Genomic DNA, 13,066 nt, shown 5'->3' with positions numbered 1-13,066 from the left:
TTGTTCCGGGGATCAACTTCACGTTGGTTTTTAGGCCTCTTTAGGGCTGGTTTTCCATTATCTTGCGTATACGTTAGGCTCAACTACGCATAGGATGTTCCGATTATACGGTGAAAACCCTAGACTATCGTAGATTAGTTTAGCTTGATATTGATAAAGCATGATCCCCATGTCCTTATAAATCTAACATGAACCATGGGGCAATCGGCTCTTTGAGCCGATCCACGAAACAATTTAAGAGCCGATTGGGGCTCGTATTTAATGTTTACGTGTTTGCCATGCAGGAAATTAGTCGAAGCAATCCATCACCTTCCGACCAGGTATAGGTCAGGTGGCACGCCCTCGTAAGCACCAGGACGCGTGTGCCAGAAGGCATTGCGGGCCGTCGCCCGAGGGACCAGGGTCAGCCGCAATCCTGGGAGCCTCCCGGCTCTACTGTGTTGCCCGTCGCTGCTCGCCGGTGGGTTTCTGACCGCAACAGGCAGTCATCTGTGCCATTTGGCTTTGTAGGTCATCCTCCTTTTTCTTCTTCTCGGCATCATATGCCAAGAATCTAGATTTCATCTCTTTAACCGGAAGGTTAGAGTCTTCATCTAGACCCTCGAATAGTTTATCCATCTCACTCTTAAGGCGGTGAAGCCCTTAATAAGAGTCCAGGCTCTGATACCAATTGAAAGTTCAGAGATGGTAAACCTAGAGGGGGTGAATAGGTTTCTACATATTTTAATTCTTTCTTTGCAATATTAGGCTTTGCGGAATATAAAGATGAGCCTAATGCAAACTAGGTGAAACAACCTATATGAGGATACAAGTAACTCAAGCACGAAGGCTCTCACAGCAGGTTATATCACAAGTAAGGAGTTCGGTTAGAGATAACCGATAGCACGCGGAGACGAGGATGTATTCCCGTGTTCCCTTCCTTTGCAAGAAGGTACGTCACGTTTGGAGGAGTGGAGGTCCCACGAAGGATTCCCCGCGCCACGAAAGCTCACCCTATTCTCCGGAGCCTATCCCACGAAGGAATAGCTCACTCACTTGTGGTAGACTTTGAGGTAGCCTCCAAACCTTCACAATCTTGTCCGGAGCAAATCCACAGCCCGGATGCTTCCGGACCACTCTTGCCCACCTAGGGTTTCCAAGGAACCCTAGAGAGCAAGCTTCTTGATGAATACAAGGGGGAATGAGATTTGGCTTGGTAGAACAGTAGATCGGGTCCTTCTCTATTGTTTCCCCGGTGGGATTTGAGTTTGGGTGGAGGAGGAGGGAGATCTGAGGCTTTTGGTGTTTCTAGCAATGGAGTATGAGAGAGAGAGAGCTCAAGAACAGCTTGTAGTGTAGTGCCTAAGCTTTCAAAGGTAGGAGAAGGGCGATTTATAGTGTCACTTGAAATATGGTTGTTGCTCACTTGACACATCAGCTTTCTCCCGAGAATCCCGGTCAACCGGACCACAGACCGGAGCGTCCAGCGCATAGGCCGGTCAGACCGGACCAGGGACCAGACCCGTCGGTCCAAACCGGGCGGCGGACCGGACCCCAACCGGAGCCTCGAAATGTCGCGCAGTACTCCCTCCGGTTGCTGTCAGCGCAGAGCCCGGTTAGCGCCGGGGCGCCCGGTCGAGGGCCCGGTCGGACCGGGCCAGAGACCGGACCCGCCAGTCCAAACCGGGCGGCAGACCGGACCCCGACCAGGGGCATCTCCGTGTCTTCCAGTACGTCGCCCGGAAGGCGTCAGCGCAGGGGCCGGTTGGCGCCGGAGCGCTCGGCCCAGCGCCCGGTCGACCGGGCGGCAGACCGGAGCATGCCGGCGCACGGGCCGGTCCAACCGGGCCTGTGACCGGCTGCCTGCTGTAGACCCCTTTTTAATTGTTGTCGAAGTGGGGGGTCTCCTTTAGCCTTCTTGTTCCTTTGACACACCATTTATGCCTCTTTGGCTAATACCTGGGATTATCCTTACAAACATGTATTAGGCTAAATACTCTAGCACGGTGTCATTGTTATCAAAATAATGGATAAGGGTAAAATACCCTTACAATGACCCAATCAAATGCCTACATATCACGAAACTCGTTAAATGTAGAGGCAATACTTCAGATGCAATCCATTGGAGAGGTTGTTTCTTAAGAATTTATTTTTCCAATAATAACGTGCTAAGAGACCTTCCATTGTGAAAGGCCTTAAATAGCAGAGGGGCAAAAGGGTTCCCCTGCCTCAGCCCCTTGTCAGTCAAAAAGAAATCACCCTCTATATCATTTACCTTGACCCCAATATAGCATCCCTGAGTAATTTGTTTAATCAAGGAGATGATCCTAGGGTCCAAACCTCTAAGAGCAAGGATTTCATAAAGGAAATTCAGGTGCACACTGTCATAAGCTTTTTCATAACCTATTTTGAACACTAGGCCTTGCTATTTTTCTATGCACTTCATGCATGAATTATTTCATGGGCAGTAGCAACACTTTCTAATATAAATCTACCTTCAGTGAAAGCAAATTGTTGATAAGATATAAGTCTGTTAACTATCCCAGCAAATCTATTAGCAATGGCTTTTGTGAAGATCTTAAAAATACAATTGAGTAAACTAATAGGCCTAAAAAAATTCACATATATATACAATGTTCCATTAAACCATTCCTCAAACACCTCTATCAGATCATATTTAATAATATTCCACTTTTAGAAAGAAAAAAAGGAAAACGAGGCCATCGGGACCTGGGGCTCACTCAGCGTAAGAACCAAAAACTGCTTCCCTAATCTCTTCTCTATGGATTATTTCTCTGAGGCTGTATTTTCTTGTACACTTACTTTTTTTCTCGGGAGAGAAGAAATCACTCCTCAGCCTAATATCAAGTCTATCCTATTTTCTAAAGAGGTTTTTATAGTAATATATTGCAATTTGAAGCATACCTTTTTGTTCAGGGCCATCGGGACCCTCTAAGACATTCTATCTCCCTCCATCATCTTCTATCTCTATATCTCTGTCTACCTTTTGTTCCTTCTACAATCCACTAAGAGTTTAACTCTCTAAGAATAACATACAACCTCCTTCTCTCAACATCAGAGAGAGGGTGGATCTCACACATGATGTCTAAAGTATCATACTCTTCCACTAACTCTCTATTATGTCTTTTAATATCTACCTCTAGGTTCGTACTTCAGCCTCTACCTAGCTTCCAAAAAAAATATCCTGATTATTGAAAAGTGATTACAATTACCGTGGGTTATCTTATAATCTGATAAACCTAGCCAACGGCTTACAAGAGGTATATATAGACGGTGATAACGATTCGTACCGTGGGGGCTTCCCCCCCCTACCCCCACCCCCCCCAAGGTGCCCTTGCAAGGAACGACATGGGCTAACGCCTCCACTTCGCTGCGGTCTAAGCCTACCACCGACTAGTCTTGCTTCGTTCCATGTTAGCCTTCTAATTTAGATCATAATATAACAGATCCTGAGATGCTAGCAGGAGGGCGATCTGTCTGGAGTCTCCCGGACGGCAATGGAGGGGCTAACCGTGACGTCCGTCTCCATCCTTGCACAGTTGCACGGTTGAGCGTGGAAACATAATGGCATGACACCAGAAAAGGGGGAGGTTTGTTGGTACCAGTTGAGCGTGGAAACACGGAGGAATCATCAGCTGAGTTAGTGCTGGACGTCGACGTCCAACAGAACGGGACGACTCTCCGACGCTCGCCGGACGACGACGCGTCGCCCGCCCAAGGCGCGGCCAATTAACTCAGCTCCGCTCCGCTCTGCGCGGCCGGTCCTGTTGGTTGGCGGATGAGGTGCCGCCCATGGCGGGCCAATCCCTGTCCTGTTCCAGTATTCAATTTCCCAGCATCCGACTACTATTGGAGACCCCCCGTGAAGACCGTTAACAGCCGAAGTACACGTACGGTACAACTGCCAACCACTGCCTCCGTTTTATAATACGTAGGAAGTTTTAGCAAACTGTTCTAATTTGATAAAAAAACATGTATGTTATAGAACAGAATGATACTGTAATAGTTTAAGCACACCGTTGTCAGTTGCCTGTTCGATAGATACCGCTGTCGATTGTGTTTTTTTTTTCTCTGAAGCAGCCACATATTTTATTGATAGGACATCAATCAATTTACATGAACAAGCAAATGTGGAAACTATAAAAATGCTCATGGGAAAGATCAATGTCCTGATAATTTTGCAGATAGAACCTTAAGGGATAGAAGAATATAAAATTATTCCTAGAATTTCCTGCACACCAGCGCCGTCGAGGCATGCGACGTTAAGCCTCCACCATTGTTAGGTCCAAAGAAGTATCGTCCCCAATAGTGCTTTGTGAGTCGATGAACATGTCGTTGTGGCACGCTATGACAAACACCGACGACATATTGAGGCACTAATCTCTCCATATCTGAAGGACGACCAGATGACCAAGCCACCTGCTCCACGCTGTCGTTGATTAGAGCACCATCGAGATGCCCCTACAGTGATTTTGTTTTTAAATAATAAGAACTCAAATTCGCATTCCTAGGGACTTGAACCTGGGTGGCTGGGTTGTACATCCACTTCTCTAACCAAGTGAGCTAGGCTCACTTCTTAGGACACCTTATTTTGTTGTGGAGCCATCCATGCCACCAATGTGACACTGTTGAAACACCTAGGCCAACACTAACTACTCGCAAGATTCAAAGAGATGAAGCCCCCGCCTTCTTCCATTGCCGGAACGGCGAACGGAGGAGGGCGGGACCCGCGGCCTTGCCGGCGGATGGAGGGGCAAACGTGGTCCCGCTCTAGCAGCCTACGTGGAGAAGGGACGGGGAAAAGAAGATACGAGAAGGGCACCTTCGTGTCTCGGGGTGCTGTAAAGGGAGGAAACCAAATAGTATCGGTGTGCAATCGGTAGAATCCTTCACATTCAAAACCAAATATTTTCCATCACACGCAAAAGACGTTTTTACCGCATAGAAACAACTAAGAAAGTAATGTTTCACCGATTGACCATATAAAACTAGTAGTAGATTGCTTTTGCCCTAGACTTTTTTGTTTTGTGAGCACTTTGGCCTTCTTGAGTAGCAGTATAAAAAGTCGTCATCGAGGCAGCATTGATATCCTCCAAATCCCCGCACCGAAAAATCGAATCAAACCCACTTCCTCCACCTCCACGCACGCACGCTCGCCGCCGCTGCAAGTTTGCAACTCCCGAGCCCCGGCCAATGGCGTCCACCAACGGCGGCGGCCTCCCCACCCACAGCGCGGCCACCACCAAGCCGCCCGTCGACGACCTCCACCGCGAGAAGCAGCGGCTGCGGCGGCGCCGCGGCTGCCTCTGCTGCGCGTGCCTCCTCGTCACCCTGGTCCTCCTCGGCGTCGTGCTTCTGATCCTCTTCTTCACCGTGCTCCGCGTGCGCGACCCGAAGACGCGGCTCGTCTCCGCGAAGCTCGTGGGACTCGCGCCGCGCCTCACCTTCCCGGCGCTCTCCATCCAGCTCAACGTCACCGTCCTCCTCACGGTGTCCGTGCACAACCCCAACCCGGCCTCCTTCACCTTCCTCTCGGGAGGCCACACCGACCTCACCTACCGCGGCGTCCACGTCGGCGACGCCGAGATCGACCCCGGCCGCATCCCCAGCAAGGGCGACGGCGAGGTCAAGATGGCGCTCACGCTGCAGGCGGACAAGTTCGTCTCCTCCGGGGGCGCCATGGCGCAGCTCATCTCCGACGTGGAGGCCGGGTCGCTGCCGGTGGACGCCAGCACCAGGATCCCCGGGCGGGTGGCCGTGTTCGGCGTCTTCAAGCGCCACGCCGTCGCCTACTCCGACTGCAGCTTCGTCTTCGGCATCGCCGAGATGGGCGTCCGCAGCCAGCAGTGCAGCGACCACACCAAGCTCTGATCGGCCATATTATTCCTTCCGTCGTTTCGACACGCCGCGGGCGTCGCCGGAGATGGAAGTTTGGAGGACACCTTTTTCTGCCGCTGCCGTGCTCGTTTGCCAAGCACGGCACTTGCGGCCAGCACGACGATCGACGGCGTCGTTGTCACGGAGAGGAAAAGGAGCGACATGATTCTTGATTTTCTGATGATGCGCCAAATTAGTACTGTAGTTAGTCACTACCTTGGGTAGATTTAATTTGTCGTTTTAGTTGTTGATATTGCGTGGTGTCATCATATAGTATGATTTTGATGGATTGTTCATATGCAGAGACAGGATGGACTTGTAAACTACATACTCATGTGTGCAGAGTAGTGTATACATACGTCTTGTTCATAACATCGTCATGTGTGCAGATTCTTGCTTTGCGCTGACGCATCCTAAGCTAAGAGCTCATTCTTATATATTCTCCTATATAGCTTGCAGTTAGGTGGTCGTTTGGAGACGTTGACATTCAGATTACTCTATATGATCCTGTGAAGCCAAGCCACATGTATTTTGAAGTTATTTCTTTTGATTTTAAAGAAATGTGCACTGGCGATCTATTAGATATGTCGGCAAATAAAAGTCAAATATAGACAGGTACTGAGATCCAGGCTGCAATGAAGAATGTAATCAGATTTCTTCTGATTTATTAAGAGCTCTCGTTTTCCTCGCAAAGAAAGATAAAGGATATCAAATCTGAGGACACGTTGAGGACATCAGCAGGTCCATCTCAAGATTAATCTGACAGCTGCGACCTGCGAGGGTGCTAGAGTAAATGAAAGCAGCCATCAAGCATCACGAGTTGAGGGTGCTAGAGTAAAATGAAAGCAGCCATCAAGCATCACGAGTTCACGACAGATGGATCACACAACAGCCACGGTTAATACGCCATCTCACTGCAGGAGTACCATCAAACTAAGCCATGTTCAAATTGTCCACTGCATCAACTCAGTTTCAACAGTTTATACAGGTTTGCATCCAAGTGCAAAGACCACAACGACACACGGCGTGCACCATCATGCACTATAGCGCTAAGCAAGAATAAATATGGAATAGTTCAGTTCAAGCAGGGAGAACAACTATTATTAGGATATACAAAGGCTAGGCCAGAAGCCCCCACAAGGTACAACAATCTGGGCAGTAAGACTAGGCTAGCTAAAAGTAAAACTAACATAGCTTACATGTATAACTTTAAACTGAAACCTACTTAACCACCACTGCTAGCTCCTACAGCTTCAGAGTTAGCAAAGTTACCACAACCGCCGGCAAGGATGGCAGAGGTGCTGCCATGAGATGTGTCGCCGGAAAACAGCACCGAACCGAAGTTCCCAAAGGAACAAGCTCGGCTCTTAATTATTATCTTCAGCAAACAGAGCCTTTGGACTAACTGAACTGAAGTCAAGCTTCCTGCAAATGCCTGGGCTGAGCTTCAGCATTCTCAGAGATGGACGCACAGGAGCGTCTGGGCAGGTCTCTGCAATGCCAGTAAGCAGAGGCTGTGATTCAGGGGTTTTGTAGCTTTCAGGTGAGATGGCATCTAACAGATCCTCCCTGTCTGCAGTTGCCTCCAGCGCTTGGTTTGAGAATATCAGATCAAGAAACATCTTGCAGATCCCTTGGAGATACAGCTCTTCCTCCTCAGAATCAAACTCATAACTTAACCTTCTAACTGGGAAGTCATCAGCTTCAAATATCAGCTTCCTGCGGGAGAGGGCTTCTGCCCCTCTCACCACCTTCTTTTTGGGTGCACCACAGAATTCCTCCTCTGATCCTGGAGCAAAAGGATCAAAGATGTTTCCACGTGGTGTTTGACACCCCAATGAAACACTATCATCTGAATCCTTGCTAGAAATTGACAGCTCTAGCGAGACCCCATTCAGAATTGTGGGGTCAGCAACAGCACCCTTGTTATTCTCATGATCACAGACTGTACCAAGGAAGTCGATGTCTTCCTTCTTTCCCAAGGGAACTTGCAAACAAACTTCTTCACTCACACCCTTCTCCACACCTTCTACCGCTGGGGAATCCAGGACTTCTGAAGTTTCAGAATCACTATTGGCCAACGCTGCATGATCTACTGGGGTAAATGTGGCCTCGACCCCCATCATGTTTCCGGAAACAAATGCTAATCTCAAACAAAGTTTCCACTCCCCCTATCTTCAGGATCAAAACCTGCAAAAAAGATATCAATAAAAAGGTAAGTACCATAAAGTATTCGATAAATAACAAAACAACGTATTACAGAGCTGCATCCACACAAAAAGAGCTGCAAAAGGGTCACACAACTGGGTAGAATAAATTACAACGGACTACTTTCAGAATATTCTGACCTCAGCGGCACCAGAACATATATTTTGAATAAAGTGCTTTCTAACTACAAGATCCCATCATCTAGATTCTAGAACAGTATGTTGAAACATTCGTTTAACTCCATTCACATGGATTGGACATTTGGACAGTATGTTGAAACATTCGTTTAACCACAGTATCCCAGATTTAAAATTGGCAACACAAGATTTCAGAACCACGCATCGATAACTTCGCAACAATTGAAGAAGCGAACAGCCGTACATATATTATGCTAAGAATCGAAGCCTGGTCAGGTATCTCGCGGATGCCTAGCCACGCCTCGATTAAATCTGAAACAAATCCCACAGACGGTACATTGGACCGCGGAACAGGCAAAATCGGGAACACTGGAACCAGATCTAAGAAGGGAGAATCGCAATACCTCTGTCTACCTTGATTCAGCCGAAGATTGGGATCCGATTACCACTTCCGAGCTTCACCCAATCAGCTGGAAATCCCGGACACTCCGATCTTGCAATTCGTGGAGAGACGGACGGGCGGAGAAGAGATGGTTCCGGCTGGCGGCGGCGTCAGCAGGTGGAGGAGACGAGCAGGGGGGCGCGGAGGAGCGAGAAGGCGGAGGAGATGCAGAGGAGAGGAGTGGTGGAGCGAAACAGGGGGAACCCTAGAACTCTGTTTTTTATACACCGTTGGGTTGCCGCGCCAAAAGTTTTGCCAGGATTTTCGATGCGCGCCAAAATCCCTTTTTCCTCTATTTCTCTCCATTAAAAATATTATTTTTCGCGCCAGCAGGGGATTTATGATTGTCTAATAAAGGTACAGCTGGATTAGGCTGAGAGCATTTAATTGTCGATATATCTCCAGAAAAATGAAGCCGGTTCACGCAATCTACCAATAGATCTTTTGAGCGCTGCCGTGTGGGCCGCCTAGCCAGTGGAGCCCTTGGAATAACGATGAAGAAAATTTCTATGAAATCAAAGTTTAGTCTGAAAATAGATAACGACTTACATAATTTTTGAGCAACTTAGAGCATCTCTATAGGCGCCCTAAAAATCAGCGCCCTATAGGTCGCTGCGAACTCGTTGTAAACGCTTGCCGTGCTGCGCTTATTTTTTCCCGTCGGACGATGGGGTGCGTGCTCGGGCGTTAAAAACGTTTCTTCGCCGGACGTTGTATTATGCAGCGCGCAGCTCGGCGCAAACTGTTATTTTGATCATTTTTGCTACGAAATAGATCAAACAAAACACAAAAAAAATAACTGGAAATACGAAATATATTATAAATTTCGACGGTATAACGACATTTATTTGGAAACTAGCCTAAACTACTAGGAGTCCCAATCGAAATCCGACGAGCGGGTGGTGTCGGACACCGGAGTGCATGTCCACTCGAAGAAGGAGGAGGAGAGGACGATCGTCGACGGGCCGGCGCCGTTTTTCTTCTCATCCGCCTTCCTCGCAGCCTTCTCCGCCCTCTCCGCCTTCCTCGCTATCGACTTCGCCCGGCGCTCATCGCGATCCGCCTTCTTCTTCATCGTCGTCGCCGCCTACTCCTCCTCCTTCCGCGCGTAGAAGGCCTCCACCGCTGCGACGTCCTCCGGGAACTACCGCACCCACTCGAGGCGGAGGCGCTCGTCGCGCTCTGCGATGACGAGCCGCTGCTCGAGCTCGCGTTGGCGCCGCTGATGCTCGCGCGTGACGGCCGGCGACGGTGGCGCGAGCGCTTCCGCCTGCTCCCGCGTTCACACGTCGTGGAAGTTCATGGTGCGGCGGGAGCGGCCGAGGCGCCAGGCGACCGCGTCATAGGCGCGCGCCGCCTCGTGCGCCGTCTCGAATGTGGCGAGCCGGATCCGCTCGTCGCCGGAGGGGATTTCGGCGTAGAAATTGTCGTTGGGCCGCGCGCGAACGCCGCGGTAGCCAGAGGACGAGCGATGGCGGGGCGGCATCGCGTCGTCAGAGGCGGAGCGGCGGCGCGCGCGCGACATGGGAGGCGGAGCGATGTGGTGGCGGTGGAGCGACACGCGGGCGAAGTGAATGTTCTGGGCGGTTGGCGTGCGCGCGCAGCAGCCGACCCGGCAACTTTCGCGCGCGGGATGGCGCAAAAGTGCGGGCGCGGAAAAAAATTAGCGTGCGCGGCGTTTTCGCGCGCCCGCTGGAGCTTCGCGCGGGCGCCAAATCGGTGGTTTATTTAGGGTGCGCGCCTTTTGCCGCACCTGTTGATGATGCTCTTAGTACATCTCGTAACATGAAGGTGTGAAATAACCGCCAGTTATAGGTTTCCATCATATCCTGCAAAACGCGCGACCCGTAAAAAAGTAGGGGGTTGATGACGCGTAAAGCACACGCCCGTTGGGAACCCCCAGTGGAAGGTGTGATGCGTACAACAGCAAGTTTCCCTCAGTAAGAAACCAAGATTTATCGAACCAGTAGGAGTCAAGGGCCACGTGAAGGTCGTTGGTGACGGAGTGTAGTGCGGCGCAACACCAGGGATTCCGGCGCCAACGTGGAACCTGCACAACACAATCAAAATACTTTGCCCCAACGTAACAGTGAGGTTGTCAATCTCACCGGCTTGTTGTAAACAAATGATTAAATATATAGTGTGGAAGATGATGTTTGTTTGCGAAGAACAGTAGAGAACAATGATTGCAGTAGATTGTATTCGGATGTAAAAGAATGGACCGGGGTCCACAGTTCACTAGTGGTGTCTCTCCCATAAGATAAATAGCATGTTGGGTGAACAAATTACAGTTGGGCAATTGACAAATAGAGATGCATATACATATCATGATGATTACTATGAGATTTAATCAGGGCATTACGACAAAGTACATAGACCGCTATCCAGCATGCATCTATGCCTAAAAAGTCCACCTTCGGGTTAGCATCCGCACCCTTCCGGTATTAAGTTGCAAACAACAGACAATTGCATTAAGTATGGTGCGTAATGTAATCAACACAAATATCCTTAGAAAAAGCATTGATGTTTTATCCCTAGTGGCAACAGCACATCCACAACCTTAGAACTTTCATCCATCGTCCCAGATTCAATGGAGGCATGAACCCACTATCGAGCATAAATACTCCCCCTTGGAGTCACAAGTATCAACTTGGCCAGAGCCTCTACTAGCAACAGAGAGCATGCAAGAACATAAACAACACATATATGATAGATTGATAATCAACTTGACATAGTATTCAATATTCATCGGATCCCAACAAACACAACATGTAGCATTACAAATAGATGATCTTGATCATGATAGGCAGCTCACAAGATCTAACATGATAGCACAATGAGGAGAAGACAACCATCTAGCTACTGCTATGGACCCATAGTCCAAGGATGAACTACTCACGCATCAATCCGGAGGCGGGCATGATGATGTAGAGCCCTCCGGTGATGATTTCCCTCTCCGGCAGGGTGCCGGAGGCGATCTCCTGAATCCCCCGAGATGGGATTGGCGGCGGCGGCGTCTCTAGAACTTTTTCCGTATCGTGGCTCTCGGTAATAGGGTTTTCGCGACGGAGAGTTTAAGTAGGCGGAAGGGCAGAGTCGGGGGCGCCCGAGGGGCCCACACCATAGGGCGGCGCGGGCCCCTCCTTGGCCGCGCCGCCTTGTGGTGTCGCCACCTCGTGGCCCCACTTCGTATCCCCTTCGGTCTTCTGGAAGCTCCGTGGAAAAATAAGACCCTGGGCGTTAATTTCGTCCAATTCCGAGAATATTTCCTTTGTAGGATTTCTGAAACCAAAAACAGCAGAAAACAGCAACTGGCTCTTCGGCATCTCGTTAATAGGTTAGTGCCGGAAAATGCATAATAATGATGTAAAGTGTGTATAAAATATGTGAGTATTGTCATAAAACTAGCATGGAACATAAGAAATTATGGATACGTTTGAGACGTATCAAGCATCCCCAAGGTTAGTTCCTACTCGCCCTCGAGTAGGTAAACGATAACAAGGATAATTTCTGAAGTGACATGCTATCATGATCTTGATTAATACTTTTGTAAAGCATATGAAGTGAATGAAGTGATTCGAAGCAATGGTAAAGACAATGATTAAACAACTGAATCATATAACAAAAGACTTTTCACGAATAGTACTTTCAAGACAAGCATCAATAAGACAAAGGAAGATATAAGTTTCAGCAGTTGCTTTCAACTTCAACATGTATATCTCATGGATAATTGTCAACACAAAGTAATATGATGAATGCAAATAAGCAAGTATGTAGGAATCAATGCACACAGTTGACACAAGTGTTTGCTTCTAAGATAGAAAGAAGTAGGTAGACTGACTCAACATAAAGTAAAAGAAAAGCCCCTTCGCAGAGGGAAGCATGGATTACTATTTTTGTGCTAGAGCTTTTATTTTGAAAACATAGAAACAATTTTGTCAACGGTAGTAATAATTCATATGTGTTATGCATAAGACATCCTATAAGTTGCAAGCCTCATGCATATAATACCAATAGTGCTCGCACCTTGTCCTAATTAGCTTGGATTTACATAGATTATCATTGCATAACATATGTTTCAACCAAGTGTCACAAAGGGGTACCTCTATGCCGCCTGTACAAAGGTCCAAGGAGATAGATCGCATTTGATTTCTCGTTTTTGATAAATCTCAACCAAGGACATCCATACCGGGACAACATAGAAAACAGATAATGGACTCCTCTTTAATGAATAAGCATTCAACAACAGATAATATTCTCATAAGAGATTGAGGATTAGTGTCCAAACTCGAAACTTCCACCATGATTCATGGCTTTAGTTAGCGGCCCAATGTTCTTCTCTAACAATATGCATACTCAAACCATTTGATCATGATAAATCGCCCTTACTTCGGACAAGACG

General features: G+C 48.3%; 2 protein-coding genes across 2 annotated transcripts; one reads left to right on the top strand and one right to left on the bottom strand.

Moving 5' to 3' along the window:
* Positions 1-5,112: 5,112 nt before the first annotated feature.
* Positions 5,113-6,179, top strand: LOC124653251. The gene has a single exon (XM_047192323.1). It carries the CDS (start codon positions 5,194-5,196, stop codon positions 5,869-5,871), a length of 678 nt encoding a protein of 225 aa, XP_047048279.1. The 5' UTR covers positions 5,113-5,193; the 3' UTR covers positions 5,872-6,179.
* Positions 6,180-7,244: 1,065 nt separating this feature from the next.
* Positions 7,245-8,030, bottom strand: LOC124656337. Its single transcript, XM_047195099.1, has one exon. The coding sequence runs from the start codon at positions 8,001-8,003 to the stop codon at positions 7,245-7,247; it is 759 nt and encodes a 252-aa protein (XP_047051055.1). The 5' UTR covers positions 8,004-8,030.
* Between the last annotated feature and the right edge of the window lie 5,036 nt (positions 8,031-13,066).

Source organism: Lolium rigidum, chromosome 5 (genome assembly GCF_022539505.1).
Source record: "Lolium rigidum isolate FL_2022 chromosome 5, APGP_CSIRO_Lrig_0.1, whole genome shotgun sequence".
Lineage (NCBI taxonomy): Eukaryota > Viridiplantae > Streptophyta > Magnoliopsida > Poales > Poaceae > Lolium > Lolium rigidum.
This window is presented reverse-complemented; position numbering and strand designations above follow the sequence as displayed.